This window comes from Stigmatopora argus, chromosome 23, assembly GCF_051989625.1.
Source record: "Stigmatopora argus isolate UIUO_Sarg chromosome 23, RoL_Sarg_1.0, whole genome shotgun sequence".
Taxonomy (NCBI): domain Eukaryota; kingdom Metazoa; phylum Chordata; class Actinopteri; order Syngnathiformes; family Syngnathidae; genus Stigmatopora; species Stigmatopora argus.
Window position 1 is genome coordinate 2,036,028 of NC_135409.1, and position 22,055 is coordinate 2,058,082.

At 41.2% G+C, this 22,055-nt stretch overlaps 2 protein-coding genes across 12 annotated transcripts in view; one reads left to right on the top strand and one right to left on the bottom strand.

Moving 5' to 3' along the window:
- Nucleotides 1-1,140: 1,140 nt before the first annotated feature.
- Nucleotides 1,141-4,504, top strand: LOC144069067 (uncharacterized). 3 transcript variants are annotated; one of them, XM_077594136.1, is made up of 7 exons: nt 1,141-1,973; nt 2,056-2,191; nt 2,338-2,521; nt 2,593-2,710; nt 3,643-3,682; nt 3,764-3,908; nt 4,120-4,504. In XM_077594136.1, the coding sequence occupies exons 5-7, from the start codon at nt 3,671-3,673 to the stop codon at nt 4,314-4,316; spliced, it is 354 nt and encodes a 117-aa protein (XP_077450262.1). In that variant the 5' UTR covers nt 1,141-1,973; nt 2,056-2,191; nt 2,338-2,521; nt 2,593-2,710; nt 3,643-3,670; the 3' UTR covers nt 4,317-4,504. The 3 variants fall into 3 exon arrangements, with proteins under 3 accessions (XP_077450262.1, XP_077450264.1, XP_077450263.1); XM_077594138.1 differs by having other exon boundaries at nt 4,135-4,504; XM_077594137.1 differs by lacking the exons at nt 1,141-1,973; nt 2,056-2,191; nt 2,338-2,521; nt 2,593-2,710 and having other exon boundaries at nt 3,411-3,682.
- A 726-nt stretch (nt 4,505-5,230) lies between these two features.
- The window catches only part of LOC144069244 (copine-8), a 44,124-nt gene continuing 27,299 nt past the window's right edge, over nt 5,231-22,055 (bottom strand). For 2 of the 9 annotated variants that reach the window (XM_077594463.1, XM_077594465.1), the window contains exons 12-20: nt 21,331-21,384; nt 21,181-21,242; nt 17,578-17,624; nt 17,331-17,512; nt 16,377-16,504; nt 15,816-15,918; nt 10,466-10,523; nt 10,326-10,399; nt 5,832-9,321 (exon numbers count right to left, since the gene is read on the bottom strand). In XM_077594463.1, the coding sequence (XP_077450589.1) occupies nt 9,010-9,321; nt 10,326-10,399; nt 10,466-10,523; nt 15,816-15,918; nt 16,377-16,504; nt 17,331-17,512; nt 17,578-17,624; nt 21,181-21,242; nt 21,331-21,384 (1,020 nt within the window). In that variant the 3' untranslated portion in view covers nt 5,832-9,009. The other 7 variants (XM_077594464.1, XM_077594466.1, XM_077594468.1 and 4 more) reach the window with 7 other exon arrangements.

A 22,055-nucleotide genomic window follows, 5' to 3' on the forward strand; every position in this document is an offset into this window, starting at 1 on the left:
GTGGATTTTACCTAATTTTAGTGCATTTTTTGTCATTTCACGTATGGACGTATCGACGTTCATCGCTGTCTTTTTACCAGGGAAATGATACTCTGGGCCCGGTTCTGATGTCTAAAAAGCTCCAGTATTTGTATTTAATCAATAAATGCTGTTTTTGGCTGGATTTTACCCCATTTTCGGGCAATGTTTGCCCGTACTGGTGGAAAGGTTTCTTCTTACAGGTTGGAACGAAAAGCCGCATCCACTGCGGCCCGGAATAGTTTGGGGACCACTGTTGTGCTTTTGCTTTTGCTTTGTTGTTCTGCGGCCTTTGCGACTGTACTGTCTAACTTATAACTATGCCTTTTCTTGCTACTGTCACACAAGTTTGCTTCAGCAACCCCAAGGGCCAATTGATGTAATGTCTTCATAGAAAGGATCCAATTTTTTTTAGTAGCGTGTAGCGTGCGCGGTTCGGGCACACAAGGTGCACGCTGAATGACTGCATATAATCAAGCCCTGCTTCTAACTCCGTCCAATCGGTCGCCCCGCGGGCCGCATGTACAAAGTCACGTAGCACTTCCCTCCTCTGATCATATGCCTTGTATAGTACAAAGTGGTTTCAACCTCGCAGGCAAGTACCCCCCCCCCCAACTGTAGAAATACCGTCTGCATATAGGTAGTCTACCGTCGGCCGGAGTGGCCTGAGCTAATTTTTCCTCATAGGCCTTATCAGGCCCCTCAGTCATTTTGCATCACATTTTCACATGTAGGGAGTCCATACTTTCAATACCCTCAAGCGTCTCAATCAAATCAGCAGCCACAGCTAACAGGACGCTCCCCACCGCAGTCAGTGTATTATTTGGTAAGTCTAGAGCAGGGGTGGCCAACTCCGGTCCTCGAGAGCCGCTATCCGGTCTGTTTTCCATGTCTCCCTCCACCAACACACCTGAATCAAATAATCAGGATCGGTATCAATCTTCTGGATGGCTTGCTGACGAGTTGGTCATTTGATTCAGGTGTGCTAGAAGAGGGAGATATGGAAAACACACAGGATAGCGGCTCTCGAGGACCGGAGTTGGCCACCCCTGGTCTAGAGTATAATAAAAGAACGCAGGTTGGCAACCCTGCAAAACATTTAATTGGCCGTTTTGAATCTCTTTGCGTCTTTTAAACACCATCTTCCCGCCAGCGGAGGGGACCAAAACCAGGCCAAGCTGCAAGGTACTACTAACACAGAAATTTTACACGTCTCTCCTTTCGGATCTCTTATCCAAACCGGAACTGTTTCCAAACGGCGGTAACCTGACCACTCGTCGTTGTCACAAAGACCCTCCGCTTTGTACGCCTAGCACCTGGAATATCCATTTTAATTGCAGTTTTACAAGCTTCGGTGTCACACAAAAAATCTAATCAAATTCCATTCACGAACAATGTGATGTCAGGTTTAACCATATCAAATGCCAGTATTTCCGCTAAATTTAGCTCAACATCTTCATGTTGAAAGTCTTCATTCAATTCATCTTGAGCAGTCATGCCGGCTACTCATGCCGATTGGGCCTCGTTTTAGAGGCCTTCTTGTTTGGGCAATCATGCAATATATGCCGCAATTCTCCACAAACCCAGCAGGCAGCATTTTTGAAAACTTGATTTCTGTTTAACCTCCTCATTTCTTTTCTCCCATTCTTTTGGGTAACATTCCCACGACCCCGCCACCTATCTTTCCGTCGAGGAGGCCCCCCTATTCTTTTTTACCTCTTTTCAGACCTGACACCCAGGTGGTTGTCATTCCCAAGATGGCCGAGCTACGGAGCTTCATCCAGGTGCTCGCTCGCCGCCAAGAGCAAGGAGCCCGGCGCCCCCGTCCCCAAAAGGTTCATCCTCGTGGGATGGAGCGGTGGCTTGAAATTGGGCACCACGCCCGAGACCACCAAGGACGTTGTCTTCCACGGTGGAACAGCCAGCTTCTCAACCGGCGGCATGAAACAAACAATGTTAGAATTTGTCTTATTTTTGGAAATATTCCATGAGGACAGCAAATCAGCAATGTGTATTTTGTTTATGTACATTTTTCAGTCAAAATGGTGGAGAATGATAGCTCCTTTGAAGACAGTACAGTGGTTGAAAAGCAACGACGCTTAGCCACCGGGAATTGCTCTTGATGAAACCGTTGAGGGAAATCAGACTGTTGGAAGAAGAATTGACAACTGAGGCAATTTCTTGAATCTAATTTAACTATCAGAAGGATGAAAAAAGCCAAATATTTGGACATCTAGCATCAAGTTGTAGTCAATGCTTTACTAGTTATCAATTTGTGACTTTGAGCAACCATAAATGCTTTGTCGCTGTCGTCTTCAGACCCTGAACTGGTGACGCTTGCCCAAAAGACGCCACACCTACAAGGCCGCCCTTCCCCTATATTTCCATGGTTCAGTTTGCCATCAAAAGTACTAAGGATGGCCTAATGACACTAAAGGAGATCTACGAGTGGCTCCAGAACCACTTTGACTTCTTCAGGGAAGGAAATAAGCGCAGATGGAAGGTGATTACCACCTCTTTACATTCCATTACGATGAATAATAATCCTCACTGATATTTTTTTGTTCGTGGCAGAAATACGTCCGTGTCACTCTCCCGGCACAAAATGTTCCTGCGAAAGATGTTGCCCAACAGGAATGGTTTCTACTGGACCATTCGACCCGAGGCCAATCAAGGGCTCACACTGGATAAGGTGTACACGGTTTCACACACAATTTTCAATTCTCAACATAGCCTCGGTTTAATGTTGGGCTTTTTCTAAGAGGGAAAAAAAACAGTGTTCCTTTGCAGCCTGGATATAAACCGGTGCCAGCCCAATTTGTCCCTCATCAAGTAAGATACGCGAGCCAGAGAAAGCATTCAAGTCAAAATGTTTTAGTTGTTTTATTAAGGCCAAACAAGGACAAACTACAAGGGTGCTTCAATCAAACCACTCGCAAACGTGTGCAACATTTATTTCGAAACTAATGACATTAACAGATCATCAGTTAATATCGCAAACAAAACATTTCTTTACTTTAGTACAAGTAGTTATTAGTCATGTACTAGTTACATTATATTTTGCATTCTTTTTACTGGTCTAAAAATATGGGCATCGGATCGGTATCGACAAAACGTATATTGAGAAAAATCGGATTGAAACGGAAGTTAAGAAGTCAGTTCAGTCATTCCTATCAATTAATCAGTTAATATCGCAAACAAAACATTTCTTTACTTTAGTACAAGTAGTTATTAGTCATTTACTAGTTACATTATATTTTGCATTCTTTTTACTGGTCTAAAAATATGGGCATCGGATCGATAGACAAAACGTATATTGAGAAAAATCGGATTGAAACGGAAGTTAAGAAGTCAGTTCAGTCATTCCTATCAACTAGTAATTATTTTATCATGTCTTTATTCTAAAATCACAACTTTAATCTCGTAATATTCAACATATGACTATTCTCAAAATGTTACATATATGAGATACGTTTTTCTCATAGTAATACTACATGTGACTTGTCATATTGTGACTGAAATTACGTAATAACCTGATTTCAGATTTGTCGTCCTTTTTTCTTTTCCTTTCTTTGGTCCTAATACTCCCATTTTCACGATTGTTGACATTTGTCTTTTTCACAGCGGCTGAAACTCGCTGTCCAAAAAGCAAATGCTAGTGGAGGTGAGTTGCCCACATGAAATGAAGACAAAAAAGATATTTGTGTTTTGACTTGACTTTTTCTTGCTCCATGACTCCATTCAGAGGGCTCATGAAACCTCTTCTGCCCCAAATGCCATCCCTCCCTTTCCCGGTCCAGCTCCCCCTCAACGCTGCCGCATGTCGTCCTTCGTCCTCACCGGTGGGAACCAGCAGCCCCCGCAATGCCAAACGCAAACGCAGTACGAAGGTGAGACGTGAACTTGTTTAACTCGCTGACGGAGATAGACTTCCGATCCGTTTCAAGGGGAGGGTTAGGTTAGCAGCGAGCCTTCATTTGTTTCCCTCCGTCCCAGTTCAAATGAATTGGACATCAATGAGTGACAAACCCAATTGAGGAATTGAGATTTGGAGAGCAACGTAATTGGACGTCTATCAAAAACGGTCTATGTTGACACTAGGTGGCGCCCTCACAGGGTCAGGCTTTCAATGCAAAACTGCCAAAAATGGAGGGGACGCTTGTTTGCACCCCAAGACATCCGTCCGGCGCCAACAAGCGAACGGCTCCAGGCACAAGAAGAGTCTTGAAGGCCGGCAGCAGAAAGATCGGCTCCTGGTCTGCTGGCAGATCTGTGACTCCAGAACCGACACCCGCTAGAACTGAAGTACTAGAATGAGCCACTAAGAGATGGTGTTGTACAAAAATTGGAAAGTAGGTCAAAATGACCTTCGAATGGGAGGGACCTTGGCTGCAATGAAATCCATCCGCAGTCAGCAGTAAAATATGCAGATTTTGAGCTACAGAGGGTGAAAACGTTGTGAACCTTTATAAATGCGCAATTCAAACCAAAATAAATGAACAATTAATATTACCACGACAATTGGTACTGTGTTTCATGCAAAGTTAGTCATTCTTAGTACTTCCGTGCCACTGTAGATGAAAAGGTTGAAGGAAATTGAAGTGAAAATCAACTTTGTTTGAAAAGCATTAGGGGGGAAAAAGCATTATTTTTTAAAAAATATTTAGAATACATAAAAAAATGTGCCATTGCCATTGTAACCAATTTAAGAGACATTTAGCTCCTTTCAATACCAAATTGAGAATCATCGTTATGCATAAAGGGAGAAGAAATGGATGAAAGCAGGAAAATAAAAAAACTTCCCAATATGTACACATGAGCAAACTGCTTGTTGATAAAAGAACTGTAGGAGTCCAGTGGACGGAATTGCTACTTGTTGTTATTTTAATGGAGTAATTATAAAAGCAGCCTACAGCCAATTGGGAAAATAAAAATAATAAAACCACAGTCGAGTTTAGATTCTTGAAATGTGAAAATCCACCTTTTGTCATTTTTGACTTGTTCCTGACTCCTTAGCAATAATTCAAAGAAGCCCCCAACTTTAGCAGCGTCTGAACGCCCAGTTGCCAGGCGACAAACCCCGTCAGGAAGTGACAAGCCGACATAATTGCGCCCCTGTTTGACAGACATAGCGCTGTGTTCATTAGACTCAATCAAGAGATAGTGCTCCCCCCCCCCCCCAAATATAAAATATATACATCATGACCTTTTTGTCTACTCTAATCACTGTCTAATCACACCAGCCCAGAGTAACGAATGAAATATTCAAATCTGTGGCTTGTTAGCCGTATTCTCCAGTGGTTTTCGTACACACCGCTCCTCGGAATACATCAGATGTTTGATTGACAGCAATATTAGCACCTTTCCCTCCCACGCATTCCTTTGTCAATCCTCCCACATCCTAAAGGGATGCTGGCAAATATAAAGCTATTTATAGCAACTTCAGGTTGGTGTAAATACATGTTTTTGTGTGTGTCGCCAACCCTTTAAATGTTCAAATTTTAAGAAGCGAATGTGATTGCTTTTGCCACCTTTTTCTTAGACTGCCCATGGCAACTACCTCCACTCGTTCGCCATCTGGTGCTTTTCCGACAACTTTAGCGCCACCTAAAATAAAAAAAATAAAAAATGTTAGCATTGCTGAATTGTGTTGTGTGCCATTTTTAAAATCATCAGTATCTCACTCCACTCAAGTGCCCGCTGAGTTAACGCGAGCTCAATCAACGTCTGATGGATGAAGGCAGAGTATTTTGGTATTTTTTACATCACGAGGAGGCATGAAAATTTCCCTTAATTGACACTTGAAACAGGCGTCGATCCAATCTTTCATACGAATATTTATTTAAAAATCCATAGCTCGATACAGAAATAGTCATCTATCATATGTAGTAAGACAATAGTAAGACAATCAGTATTTAACCATGCTTTCTCTGATTATGAATCACAATTTACCCCCGAAAAAACAACAACAACAACTCATCAACCCTGCAAAAATCAAGAAATCTCACTGAAACGCAACAGTACATAGACACGAAATAATTTCTCTCGAGAAGGCATTGCACGAATTCCAGAAAAGTCATTTAAGGCCATGTTTGTACAATAATTTTTCATATAGACTTCAAAACACAATTTGTATTGAGCAAAACGGAACCTGTGCATCCTTTGTAAAATTGTACATGCAAACATAGTGCACACTTCGGAAATATGACGAGCATACCATAGAGTTTTTGGATAGCTTTCGAGTAAACAAAGGTCTTGTGTTTTAACACTTACGTCTAGTGAAACACTTGTAAGAAAGGCAACATGCGCACAAAATATGAAATCATTGAAATTAGATTGGTTTAAAACAAAAGGGAGTGAAAGATTTGCATTTTACGATATCATATTAAATTCTTGTGAAAGTACACTAATATTTCTGAAGTTAACCATATCGTAAGACTAAAGTCACACTTTTGTATCTTTTGGCTGGAGCGAATTAGTCCGACGTATATGGCCGTTAAGAATGGAAATTTAACTCCTCGATGCCTGCATTTACATTTACGTATACTTAAAAAACACATTGGGGGAACACATCATTACATTAAAATACAAATCAATTCATATATTTTAGAATTTTCCTAAAACTCTTCTGCCAAATAAACTTTTTGAATAAAATACTATTTTTTTAAATCTATTTAATTCTCTATACTACTCCAATGTTTTACGTACATTTGTTCATGTAAATTCTGAACCGATGGAGTTAAATTTTCAGACTTATATAACAACCTATCATTTTGTGTTCCTTCTGGCTTTGGCAAATGCTTTTCTAACCCCAAGTGCTAAAAAAATAAAACTACTACCTCTTGGTCGAGCGGGGTGTCGGCACAAAAGCGGGAAGGTAAACCCCTCTCTGGCTTTCCCACCTGTGACAGTAAAAATAAAGCCCACTCTGACCCCTCCTGTGGCGGCTTCTTTTTTTTCCCTGACCCGCCATCTTAACAACGGGTCTGCCTTGAACACGTTTGGGTAACCAAACACCCACGCACAAATAAAAAAAAATGGCACTGCTACACTAGAAAAGCACACAAAAAATACACCTTTTGTCAAAAATCCACAGCACTTGCTACAATTTTGGAACAAAAATAAAACGTTAACGGCAGTTTCGCATTTTTTTCGGGATGTTACATTAGTCCCGCACTGTGATACATCCAAACACATGCTGTCAGTCCTGCCCTGTAGTGTGATAAAAAGACTTCAATACATATTTTCTGTGTATAAATGTTCCGTGAAAATATATTAGATACTTCGGATTTCCACGTGCGATGAACCTTTGCCACGTGATAAGATTTGCCATAAAAGGCTCACAATGACGATGATATCGCAATAGGGCGATAAAGAAAAGACATGGTACATGTGTTAAGAAAGTCATTTCACAATATACAGTACAATTCATAAACCGTAAAGATTGTTTTTTTTATCAATGACTTTATCACTAGCAGATACCCAAATCCATGCCATCCCTCTCACTTCAATCGGATTGGACGTCTATGGCTATCAATGGCAGTAAGTGCGTTCATTTTGTATGTTGGGGAGATTTCATGTTCATTTTCAGTCACTTCCTGTTGATCTTAGGGCATAAAGATGACTTCCTGTTGATTTTGAATGACCCTAAAATGAACAGGAAGTGACCTTCAAATGCCCCCAAACTGCGAAGATTGGATGTAAATGCTCTGGTTTCAGTGCCATTAACGGTATTAAAGCCCAATCCAGTCAAAGTGGAGAACGTGTAGCGCCAACAATGAGTTAAAAGACACTTTTCTAGTGGAATACTTTTCTTTTTAACACCTTTTGGTGAATAAAGTATTGCGATATATCACTGTTTGGCCATATTGTCACACCCCTATCCATCACACAAGGTTTCATTTTTATAAAATACTTTCAGGTGATCCGTTTTTCACGTGGCTCACACATGCATTCATACATTTCACATTCATGAAAGAAAAAAAAGAAATCATTACATTTTCGACAAATGTTTTCTTTGCGTTTTTGACCACTGGGCTCTTGTTGCTCAAACTTTGAGCGCAGCTGCTGTATTTTTGAACACGAGAAGTGATGTCAAGAATGCACATATATACAAACCCCCGAGCGTGTGGGCATCACTGCCAAGGCTGAGAAGAGATCGAGAGCGACTGTGTTTCCATTAGGGCTGCAATCAATGATTCATTTGATAGTCAATTAATCGAAGGCTTAATCGGCTGATGTATACATTCCGTTCTTGTTGTTTTTTGTTTTTTTTACTGTTATGGGACTCATTGAAGCAAGTATGTAGTGATTTAGCATTACAAGTATGCAAAAATGGATTCATGCATTCATTTTTCGAGACGCTTATCCTCACAAGGGATGCGGGGATGCTGGAGCCTATCACAGCCAACGATGGACAGTAAGTGGGGTACACCCTGAATGGGTTGCCAGCCAATTACATGGAAGAAACAACCATGCGCGCACACAGAAAAATGAAAAAGAAAATGGGAAGGAATCTGAATATTTACTCGGTATTTCCCCCTCTTTTTAAATATTCATTAACATTTTTTTAAATTACATATATATATGTATATATGTATATATATATGTATATATATGTGTATGTATGTATGTATATTTATATATACGTATATACGTATTCATATATATGTGTATATATATGTATATACATGTGTATATATATATATGTATATATACATATGTGTATATATATGTATGTATATATATATATATATATATATATGTTTTATATAATTTTTCTAGGCCTCTCAATGATTAAGTGACTATCAAAAGAAAAAATATTTTGATTAAATTGATAAACAATGAGTTTTCAAAGAGTCGATGAACCACGGCAGCCCGAGTTTCAATTCATTTAGAAAATAACGGACAAAAATTCACTAACCAATGAGTTACGAGTAAAATTGAGTGTGGTAATTTACAGAAACATGCATGTTTTAGAGATTTATATCTCTACAGAACTCTTTCAAAAGTAAAAAAAACAAAAATGAAATGGCAAATCAGTGCAAATGGATGGAAACACAGCAGCAAGAGGGGAGATTGTAGAAGGAAGACCAACAGACAGAGAGACAACGGCACCCTCTCTATCACACGCAAAGTCTCGCTAACGCTCAACTCACCTGAAGACAGAAGAATGGTTGAAAGAGGTAGTGCAGGGCCGCTATACGCATGCACGTGGTCCAGGCTACACACATGCAAAAAGGTGGATAAACACCAGGGGTACAGCAGAGTACGGTACAGAAGGGCTACCGGGACCTGCACTACCTGACAAGCGGCAGGAAAAAGAGAGCACAGGTAGAAAAATATGAACAGTAAAAATCCTTACTGTAAACGGCAGGTTGGTTATTTACACGTAAACTCATAGTTCAGTTCAGATTTCTTTGTGTTGTCTGGGGATATTCCTTTTTTTATATATGGAAAAAAACCCTGCTGCTGCTTCTTCTCTTCTCAACATCTCGACTCCAGCTTTTTCAGGCGAAAATATACCAATAGATTCGAAGAATGCTAGGAAGTAAACAGGTAGTGCTTTTTCTCCTCCCGGTTCGGCGCGCGGCCGACGAACCGCTTCCGATCTGCCACTCGCAGACGTGGCGGCAACTTGGGGATCTTGAAAACTCGGGCTTGCTGCGCTCATATCTGGGTTTGGAGCGGCTGTCCGGGAGGGGTGTAGGGAGGTGGCGCGGGCGCCGGTTTGATCCCGCGGGTCCTCATGTAGGAGAGGAACTGGTCCGGGATCTCGGCCAAGACGTCTTTGGCGAGACGGGCCATGCTCAGGATGTGATTCCCCGTCCGGTCGATGTAGTCTCGGAAGGGGACGAACTAGGAAGGAGATATTTTCTCTTGAGGCATTTTTGTGTTCTCAATTGGTTTCAGGTCAGGTGATAGATTTTTGCATTGTCGCTCACAATCACAACAATCATAAGGGAAAGCCATTTATAGAGGAAGCCCTGAGGTGCCAACCCCGCCACGTCTCAGGGACCCCCATTAGCTTTCCGATAACGAGATGCCGTAGGCAAAAGCCAACATATATATTCCAAGCTAAATGGTCCTCTTCCCTGCTTGGAAGGCTTCCTCATGTGTGCATTTCAGCTCGTTAGAAGGAAAGCTAACAAGGGTCCCTGCTTTCGCCCACCGTGGCCACAAGGCAGCACCAGAAAGGTCACTGTGGGGGGAAACGTTCCTTGTTTTTACAGTGTTGAGTTCACTCTCTACGAAATTCTTGCTCAATAAGTCATTGCTCGGACTTCATTACTTTTAGGACGACTTACCTGAACGATATCCCTTTCTGCATATCTTCCTCTGGATGAAATCCGGACCTCATCTCCATCTAATTCAATCATGGCTGAGGATGACAAACAAGAACAAAATTTGAGTGCTCTCAAAAAAACGGTCGGAATGCGTTGCTTACCGTCAAACTCGGCAGGTCCGACTCCCACAATGATGATTGACATTGGCAGGCAGGAAGCCTGTCGGGAGCCATTAAGGTTGGAAAAATTCACAAATTAGATATTTTTTTCTTCTAATATATTTGGAGCATTTTCCGTCAAAAATGCCATCAAATGGCTAAGGCGCTATCCCACGCGTGTGGCTAATGTGCCTTAACATCATGTTTTTTACGTAACCAAATAAAGACAGGCATGTAACGAGTTGTGTCTTGTTATTATTTGTTTTTGTTATTGTGCACTTCGTGGTGAGGCTTTAATTCACATTATACTTATATAATGACAATAAAAGCTTTCAATTCAACATATACTATATAATCCCTGTGTATTATTCTGTAGTCCTTGATAAAAGGTCAAGTACCCAGGAGAGTAGATACTAATATTGATCTATATCTTTAAAAAGAAAATAAATAAATAAAAGTAACTTGATTTTTTTTTGACTATTTACTGCTCTTTCCCTCACATAATTTTATTTAAATCCCCAAAGTAATAATAAATGAGTTTTTTAATTTTTTTATAAATTTATTATTATTTATTTTTTTTAGAATTTAAATTTAAGATCCAAGATGTAGGAATAAATAAAGATAAAATGAGAATATTCAAATTAGCAAATCAGTATTTTCTTGTTTTGTTTTTAATGTGCACAAAACTCCCCCCACGGCTTCTAAATGACAAGCGGAGTGTGTGTAGAAATGCGTTGTCTTGAGGCTACGCGCAGTAGATCATCTTTTTTTTTGTCGCTCCACCATAAAGGTCACCTACAGGCTGAGCCACCCTCTGCGCTCAGTCGTTCTTTCTCTTTTTAAGATTTGTTATTATTTATTCACACAGGTGGGGGGCACGTAAAAAAAGTTATTTTTCCATTCCTATATTCCACACGCACAGGAGCACACTGACTTGACAGTGATAAAGGGGATGGACCTAGGGCGAATAATAAACACATTGTCGATTTACAAACTCTCCAGTTGCATCATTTATGTTTTAGCACGCCCAATTGCAACCCTCCAGGGAGATAAACGTAAATCAGTGGCGGTCCGTGCATTTTCTTGTAGCGCCTTCAACTGTTACGATCGCGCCGCGTCGTCGTGGCGTGATCGGGAATGGATTAGGACCCAGGCGCGGGAAGCAGGACGGGAATCGAGGCAGTTAGCTTCAAACAACATCTTTAATAAATCAACTGGTATCTACAAATCAACAATGGCTTGGAACCAAAACGGCAGCATGCTGGGCGCATGCAGGGACAGCAGTAGCGATCCGATCTTACCAAAACAGGAAGTAATCAGCAGATTGACCGCAGCCGCTCTCTCTGACGGCACGCCAGGAGGGACAAACGGGGCGCTCCTGACATCAACGTATCAATCCAACCCTCAAAAACTATTTTATGGCTATAAAACCTCTACAGCAGCTACAGCTGAGACACGTTATCTTCCATTTGCCGGTTCATAAAAAATAGCTTACTGTCTGAAGTAGGGGAATGGGTATATAAATATATAACTATATATATATATATATAGTTATATATATATATATATATATATATATATATATATATATATATATATATATATATATATATATATATATATATATATATATATATATATATATATATATATATACATACATACATCAGTGGCGGGCGGTGCATTTTCTCGTAGGGCCTTCAACGTATCAATCCAACCCTCAAAAACTATTTTATGGCTATAAAACCTCTACTGCAGCTAGAGCTGCGACACATAAAAAATAATCAATAAATCAATGCACAAAAAATGGGGTAAAATCCACTTACTAGCAGCATTTCATGATTAAATACAAATACTGGAGCTTTTCAGACATTAAAACCAGGCCAGGGGGGTGATTTTCCCAGGAAAAACATTGCCCGAAAATGGGGTAAAATACAGCCGAAAACAGCATTTATTGATTAAATACAAATACTGGAGCTTTTTAGACATCAGAACCGGGCCCAGAGTATCATTTGCCCGGTAAAAAGACAGCGATGAACGTCGATACGTCCATATACGTCCATACGTGAAACGGCAAAAAATGCACTAAAATGAGGTAAAATCCACTTCCTAGCAGCATTTATTGATTGAATACAAATACTGGAGCTTTTGAGACATTACAACCAGGCCAGGGGGGTGATTTCCCCGGGAAAAGACAGCGATGGACGTCAATGGCGAAACGGCAAAAATTAAACTGGGGTAAAATCCACTTCCTAGCAGCATTTAGTGATTAAATACAAACACTGGAGCTTAAATACAAAAACTGGAGCTTTTCAGATATCAGAACCGGGCCCACAATTGAAATACAGATGCTCCCCTACTTACGAACGAGTTAGGTTCCGAGCGATTGTTCATAAGTTGAATTTGTTTGTAAGTTGCTCAGTGCTATATTGTGTATTATAATTTATATTTAAGGCCTATATAAGTATTTTGAAGGTTTATATAAGTGCATTTGTATGTTTAAGGCTTGTATAAGTAACACGCATTGGTTTGTACCAAAAAAAACATTTAATAAAATGGAGAGAATACATACAGTACAGATGCTCCCCTACTTACGAACATTCAACTTACGAACAACGGTACATACGAACATGTCTGCAAATTGCGTTTAAGTCGAAAAATGTTCGTAAGTCCAATTTTGTATTTCGCGCCTTTTTCAGAGTAGTACTTCTTTCCGCCGCTAATACCGACGCCTGGCGCTGTGAGAGCTCAGCTCACCCAGCATCTACCTTCTTCTTCGTTGCAATGCGGAAGTGCGTGAATGTATCTCCAGTGTGCAAAGAACCTTTTTCATTTGTATCATTAAATATCTCATGCATCCATTATTGAATATGGTTGGTAAAAAGCAAAAGGCTTCTATTGAGGGAGTTGCAAGGAAGAGGCAAGCCATTTCATTTGAAATGAGTGGCAATAATAACGAAGCTTGATGCGCGTGAGAGTGGTGAGCGTTGAATCGTTCGACCGTCAGTACCATTTATAAACAGAAAGATTGAGCAGCAGGACCCAAATATTGAACGTTGCACAAAGTTTGCAAATCAATTGAATGATGCCATACAGTGCTACCGCATCATTTATGATGAAAAAAAGAAGAAAACTGCAATTGTCGTTAGATCGCTTCTTTCGGCCAGTTTCTAATACATAAATCTCTCTCTCTATATACAGTACTGTACATATTCTCACCATTTTATTAAATGTTTTTTTTAAGTACAAACTAATGCGTGTTACTTATACAAGCCTTAAACATACAAATGCACTTATATCAACCTTCAATATACTTATATAGGCCTTAAACATAAATTATAATACAAAATATAGCACTGAATCAACTTACAAACAAATTCAACTTATGAACAATCGCTCGGAACCTAACTCGTTCGTAAGTAGTGGAGCGTCTGTACTGTATACATACATTAGAGAGAGAGAGAGATTTACTAGAAACTGGCCGAAAGAAGCTATCTAATGACGATTGCAGGTTTTTTTTTCATCATAAATGATGCGGTAGCACTGTATGGCATCATTCAATTGATTTGCAAACTTTGTGCAACTTTCAATATTTGGGTCCTGCTGCTCGATCTTTATGTTTATAAATGGTACTGACGGTCGAACGATTCAAGTTGTATTCCCGTGCAACGCACATCAAGCTTCGTTATTATTGCCACTCATTTCAAATGAAAATGCTTGCCTCTTCCTTGCACCTCCCTCAATAGAAGTCTTTCGCTTTTCACCAACCATATTGAATAATGGATGCACAAGATATTTAATGATACAAATGAAAAAGGTTCTTTGCGCACTGGAGATACGTTCACGCACTTCCGCATTGCAACGAAGTGGGCAGAAGAAGGTAGATGCTGGGTGAGCTGAGCTCTCACAGCGCCAGGTGTCGGTATTAGCGGCGGAAAGAAGTACTACTCGGAAAAAGGCGCGCAATACAAAATCGAACTTACGAACATTTTTCGACATAAACGCAATTTGCAGACATGTTCGTATGTACCGTTGTTCGTAACGCGAATGTTCGTAAGTAGGGGAGCGTCTGTTTTATTTAGGAATATAGCCATATTTTACTCCCCAAAAATCCTTTTTAACTGTACACAATATCCATCCTCCTTTCTTTCTTCCTTCTTTTCTATCGCCATCGAAGCTAATGATGAAAGTCGAGCCTGTCCTGTCATATTTCCGGCATAGTCCGTCTTGAAAATGGCTTTAAATCAACACAACAATAGATTTGCTTGTGCAGCTAGCTCCAAATACAGTTTGGTAGCTCTTTGTAGTTAGCGCACTGAAAGTGGCGCACACACCCTTTTCGGCTGTAACAGGCTTGCTAGCTTCAGAGTTGACCGCCCTTTCTTAATGATGTCCATTTTTTTCTGGAAAAGTCTGTCTGGAAAATAGCTTTGTGAGCAAATCTGCAACCAAATCCATTTGTTTTCCTGCGTCGGCCATTGTGGGTGGAGTTTGCTAGTCTGGCTGCCTCACTCTGGCTTTGGCCCGCCTACTCTATAGCTAGCCAATAATAGTTGGTGAAAGCAATGACGTATCCCCAAGCCAGCAAAATGGCAATGCCTGTGAAAAAGCATTGTGGGGTTGCCAACTCGAAATCTGATTGGTCAAAAGCAACAGTCTTGTTTAATGCAGCAGAGCCCGCAGAACTGATTGTGAAGGCTTTGAGGCAGATTTCTGATCCTGGCAACAAATAATGGGTGAAATGTGATTGGTTAAATGCTTCAATATGAAAACACACCTGGAAGCAGTGCAACCAGGGGGAAAAGCAATGAAAGGAAGCTAACAGACCATTTGGAATAATAAGTATTGATGGACAAATATAATATATGATTCAGATATTTCTTAGGCCAGCAGAGAAGGCCTTGAAGGCCCTGACGGCCCGCCACTGACGTAAATTATACGTAAAAGCGGAAATACGTGTCGTAAATGTATTCTAAGTCATCGCCAAAGAGCCGTTGTCTACTGCTCTTAAAGTAGAGCTGCCACAAATGATTATTTTTATGGATTAATTTTGTGCGTGTCTCAATCACTTTAGGTTTTTGAAGTTGCCACGACCAAAATCCATCTTTGACTATAGACAAGTAGCAATGTTGGCGTGCACGCCAAAAACAAAGCGAGTGACATCTTGAGCCCTCCCTAAATGCAGTTAAAAAAATACCTTGAACAAATAAAAAATGAAATATTTACGGTTTTATTTTAAGGGAAAAGAAAGGAAATAAAAAAATTGAATAGTTAATATAAAAAAAGCACAAAAGGAAGAATTTTTAAGGACGGTGCCAGTTGCTTGATCGTACAGTATTCAAAAGTGCCTTACGTTGACAATAGACTCCTTGGTCTGGGCCATGTCTGAGATGACGCCGTCCGTAATGATGAGGAGAACAAAGTACTGCGACCCATCTTTCACTGATGCCGCATACCTACGTCCAAAAAATATTTCCACTCAAAAAGCAGCCTTGAGAAGAAAAGTCACCCCAAAGGAGGTTGTTTGAGAGCACTTCACATTACAGCACCGTACTATTTCATTATTAACTTATTTGCTGCCTTTGACGCCGATAGACGTCCAATCATTTTTAAACAGGAACAACATGCCAGCGATTGATCGCTGGATTCAACATGGGTTGCCATCAACGGCAGTGAATATGTTACTAATTTTCCACAACCACTGGCGATTCCATTGATTTAGTGCAAGTGTCATCATTTCCCCAAAGGTTACTTCACGCAATGTCGTGCTTCCAAATGGAAAGTAAACAGAAGCCTAATGACTACATGACTGCCTTTCTTCTTGCAGCAAAAATCACAAATTTGTCCTTTTTTCATTTCTCATTTACAAGCACAAAGCTGCTTACAAAAAGTACTTGGGACATTTGTGCAGTACCTGGCGACGTGGTTAACCACAGGGGAGAAGTTGGTGGGGCCATACAGTTGGACTGACTTCAGGCTCTGGTAGTAGGCTTCCATCACACCATCTATTCCCACGCAGTAAGGATTCTGAGGATTCCCGTTCTAAGTATATACCCAAAGTGGGGAAGTGAAGTGTTATAAATTTGATTACTTACTGAGATAATCTGCTTAATAGATGGTGGAACAAATTTGTGCAATTGAGTTTTTCCACACGGGTCCCCCTGCGAACATCTAGTTGACCTGGACGGGGTTGGGAGGGGTTCAACTCAGATTTGAATTATGTCTACTTTAACACTGAACGTCATCTGACATTTGATTCATACTCACCTTGCCCTAAAACCAGCCCCCCCACCCCAAAGGTCGGGGCCCAGGTGCAGCCGCACACTTAGTACCCTCCTAATTGTCATTTTATTTCATCACGGACGAGCCTGTAGTTTCTATACTCAATAAAAAACCAAGACTATTTCCTTTTTTTTTTACCTTTGACGTTTTTTTTAATAAATTCCGAATGCAATTATTTTTGACTGCCCAAAAACCGAGAGCTTGCAGAAAAAAACAAGGTCAGATATGGATTCAGCGCCCCAAAAGAGTATTTGCAAAAGTGCAACCAGTTGTTTGTCACCTAGATTAATCAGTTGTCAATTAGTACCTTATTTTCCGCACTATAAAGGCGCAACTACAAGACTTAAATTTTGTCAAAAAACGGCAGTGCGCCTTAGACATGGATAAATATTGGTTAATCATTGTATGAAATTCCCTTTAGCACAGCTCCATCTATTGGATCTATAACACAATCCCCTACTACTATAACTACTACTACTACTACTACTACTGCATCTTATAATTTAGTGCGCCTTATTTTAAGATATACATTCACTGAAGATGCACCTTATAGTGCAGAAAATACTCTACTTTTGTGTATCCTCACCAAAGCAAACTCGTGCGAGATTCGGCCGTCAGGCGGCAGTTTGGCGCCGAAGCCGAGCGCGGGGAACATCTTGTCGCTGTCGTAGTCCTGAATGATCTCCCCGACCGTCTTGAGGGCCATGGCGTAGGCATTCAGCTGGTACGGGCTCACGTAGTGGAGTGAGGTGGGCTGAGCGGGGTTACCTGTTAACAAGAAGGCGGTGCCATCGTGTGTTTGTGCACGATATCGGATCCTCGCTCAAACTCACCATTGGAAGCAGTGAAGTCAATGGCCACGGTGAAGTTAATCTGCGTCCTTGAAAGAGAAAAGCGGGGACACGGTTGGTTTATCAACAATGGTCTCAATCCGCCTTTTCGCACCATGCAAACAAAAGTCGGCCAACTGAGCCAGAGTACAAAGAAAGCTTAATAAGAAGACTGGGATTTAGCATATCGCCTATGCTTGTTAAAGTGTGCGAACTGGATGGAGCTTGTGAAGCCTCCACCCACACCACCAACTGTTCACCGTCACTCAAAACACGCCGCTCATGACATCTCGCGCTTAGAAGCAGCCGCCGGCTTTATCCTATTTGTCACCCCAGCGGGCCGTTAAGAAGTGGACGCTCTACAAGTTCTCTGTCATGGGGACTGGACACTCGTCGGTCCAGGCGGGGGAGGGAAAGATGGATAGTGATGGGGAGAAAATGGGCCTGTGCTGTACAAAAATCAAATTTGAATTTGCACAGCAAAGGTTGTACTCCCATGGCAAAAGGTTAAGAAACCTTCATAATAAATAGGAACATTTTTCTCTGACATTAGGTCCAAAATAACTTGATATCAGTGCAAATCAATGTAGACCATTAGAACGTGGAAAATAAATACTACTCTGTTATTAAACTATACACACATACAGACTTAATATTCATATCTGAACGAGACATCTCAGACATGGCGGATGTTTAAAAGGCCAAAATAACAGGAAGGTGCCTTTATGAACTCATGGGCTGCCGTTGACGGTGATGGATGACATTTCCTTATGAGACGAAGCATTTCGCTCAAGAACAAGAATAAAAGCTTTTCCGGCGCGGAACACCTGCGGCGCTCCTGGACGGGTAAGCCCAATTGCGGTTGCTAGGCAACAGCATTCGGCAAAAGTGCCCGGTTCTAATAAGCTGCATTTACCTCGGCTGCAAAGCAATGTCTTCTTTAATTATAGCTCACAATCCCGACTCCTGCTCGATCACAATAGGTTTGCCACAAGTTGTTTTCTAAACCGAGGGAAGCTTTCAAAGGGTCACGTGAAGTCCACTTTCCTCCGTTTTAGCATGAATGCACAGAGTGGCCTAAAATCAGCCGTGTGCGGTCGATTGGTCGCCGGTCTTTTGGTCGCCGGTCTTTTGGTCGCGGTCTTTTGGTCGCCCCGACCGCGACAACGGGCGACCAAAAGACCGGCGACAAAACAAGGTAAAACAACACGGTCTACGCATCAATAAAAGCCAACAATGGCTATGAGCAGTTTCACTGAGCCGACGTGTGAGTGTATAAGAGTTTGTATGTACATGCGTTGTCCCTTTAAGAAGCTACGTCAGTCAGGGTCTTAGCAAGTTCTCCAACAAAAAAACAATAAAAGTCCGGGAAATTTGGAGCTTTTCTTTAGCCTAATAATTACTAGGGCATTAAGTATGACTAAATAGTAATTCGCAGTTTGTATTTAGGGAATTTGAGCAACGATTTAAATGGTAATTATCACTTACCTTCCGGGCGACCAAAAGTACGGCAACCAATCGACCGTGTACCAAAATCAGCATCACAGGTTGCATCCCGATGATATGCTAGCAGATGTTGCGGCTCAGAAAGCATCCGAATGGCTGTACGTAGTTAGGATGGAAACATCATGAGAAGTTTGACGGAAAATCTCATTGTACTTGACAGCGAGCATGTGAGTCGCTTTTCAAATGATAATTTTTGATGCTTTGTTCTCCCTCTGGATGTCATCCCCGCACAATGTGTTCAATACGGGCACGGTTCCTGCATCTATTTTGGTTTCAATACTCAATTCAACAGTCAAAATAAGCTTAGACAATATCTGTCACCATGAGCGACAGCGCAGCCATCAAAACCATCTCCGAATGAACATGCGGCCAACAACTATTCATTTTGATCTGAGACCTTGTGAATAGATCCTTCTTTGTACGGAACCATGGGTGTTTCCAACGCTTTATCGGGCGCCGCGAAAAGATTGATGCGTCTCCTCGAATCCGTCATTTATGCTAATGCAGTCAGCTGATCCTGCTTCTAATTAGGTCCAAATGAGCAATTAGCTGATTGGGTTGTAGCGCGGCAAAGAGCTGTCAATCAGAGGAGAAGTATAGGTGTTAAAATAGACACAAGGGGGAACTTGGCGTGTTTGTGTGAAAAAGTCTGCAATTGGTTCATTAGATCTCAAATGGTAATACAGCTCATGGCATTTTTTGGGGGATAAAAACCTACCAATGCTCTACTGCAGAGATGCCAAAGGTAAGGCCCGCAGGGGGTCCGATCTGGCCCGCTGGGTTATTCTGCCTGAGGGGCACTTTGTAGTTCATTCCTACTGTACGCGTGGAATTAAATGCTTTCATTTTTTTGGACAAGGAGGCCGCCGAAGACAGGGGGGAAAAAGGTCACAAAATTTACTCATTGCCTGCTAGTGACTATGATAGATGTGCAATTCACTTAAACTGGCCATGGATGCTCATCTTTCAATGCCATTGATGGCATTAGATGTCCAATTTTTGACTGGGCCTCCGTTCATTCGCCCCTCCCAGTCGAAATTCTGCGAGTCTTGAAAAATTGAGATCAATCCCTCAATGCTCGACTGCACCCGGACATAAAATCAGGAACGTGCACAAGGTCACGTGAAGCGCGTGTTGAAACAGAATGCAAAAGTGCACAGGGGGGAATGGCCACTTCGAAGGGGGGGAATGGCCACTTCGAAGTGGGAGATGTGTGTGTTTGACTTTGGCGGCGCAGTCATTTTGATTCCCCTCTCACAGGAAAATAGATGCTATTCAGATGAGAGATTATTTTTGGCTTAAGGCAGATGGCAGTTATTGATCACTGGCTGACAGAAGTTGACAAAACATCACCATCAATAATTGAAAGAACTTTCATAGTTGAGTAGCAATTTTAGTGAAAGCAACTTGAAAGCCATGTTGTAACCACAAACCTTTTATTGTTACTGTCAAAAAATAAATATTCTGTTCTCAGTTTCCAGTAGCGATTAAATGGCACTTTTTGCAAGGACTGGCTTAATCCAGGTTAGTCCTGGGAACTGCACCTGTTACAAAACAAAGCGGTCGCTTAGATTTGTTTTGGTGTGTAAATTGTAATTGTTTCTACATCTAGGCCATCACCAAATAAGGAGTGAACGACACAAAGAGAAAAAGACACCGAGTACCTTGATTACGACCAACATTTACAGTAGCGTTTAAGTAGAGCTTTCCCAGTGAACATGTATGTGCTGTGGTAGTTAGCAAAATAAGACCATTCAAATCGAAAAAACCATTTGGGTGGAGTGAATGAGATTGTTTTCTTTCAAAACTTAAACTGATGACAATTGAGAAAAACAACAACTAATTATTTTACATTCATTGTTGTATGTAAAATATCATCAACCCACCTGTTCAAACCTGGGCCACATCTTCACATATTCATGCTGTCCCCATCAGTAATGAGCAAAGTTGCCGGAAAGCTTCCGAATATTCATATTTTTTCGTTATATTTCCGTTTGGTCAAGCTCTGTCAGCCAGCGTGTCAGCACTCTTGAGAAGAATACAACCCCAACCATTTCCCAGTTTCACACCCTCAAACAAAATCAGCAGATTCAGACCTACCCGCCCTTAATGTAGTCTAGGAAGGTGACTTCAATGTCCACGAGGAAGGACAGCAGCGTTACCTTGGGGAGAAAAATGTCAGTCAGTGATAAACTGAAGGTAAATGTCATTTCTTTTTGTCAATGTCAAGACAAAGGGGAAATTGATTACCGTCCCGGAATTTAAGTATTTTTTCTTTTTCTCTTTCTTCTTTGGATTAACCACCTGAAAACAGTGTTCTGCTTGTTTAACTCATTCACCGCAATGACAGACGCACTAACAGTAAATAGTATATGTATGTGTGTACGTGTGTATGTATGTGTATGTGTATGTGTGTGTGTGTGTGTGTGTGTGTGTGTGTGTGCGTGTACGTGTGCATGTACGTGTGTATATGTATAGTTGTGGTCAAAAGTTTACATACACTTGTGAAGAACATGTCATGGCTCTCTTGAGTTTCCATTTATTTCTACAACTCTGATTTTTTTCTCTGATAGAGTGATTGGAACAGATACTTCTTTGTAAAAAAAAACATTCATGAAGTTTGGTTCTTTTATGACTTTATTATGGGTTAACAGAAAAAGTGATCAAATCTGCTGGGTCAAAAATATACTGTTTTGTCACTGCCACGATCAGGAAGAAAACGCAAGCTATCACCTCCTGCTGAGAGAAAATTGGTCAGGCGGGTGAAGATTCAACCGAGAATCACCAAAAAGCAGATCTGCCAAGAATTAGAAGCTGCTGGAACACAGGTGTCAGTGTCCAGAGTCAAGCGTGTTTTGCATCTCCATGGACTGAGAGGCTGCCGTGCAAGAAGGAAGCCCTTGCTCCAAAAGCGGCACCTTAAGGCTTGACTGAAGTTTGCTGCTGATCACATGGACAAAGATAAGACCTTCTGG

What these genes read in the sequence shown, in the direction of transcription:
- LOC144069067 (XM_077594136.1), top strand. An exon ending in AACGCAAACGCAGTACGAAG is followed by an intron (nt 3,909 to 4,119) that starts GTGAGACGTGAA and finishes TGTTGACACTAG; the next exon opens with GTGGCGCCCTCACAGGGTCA.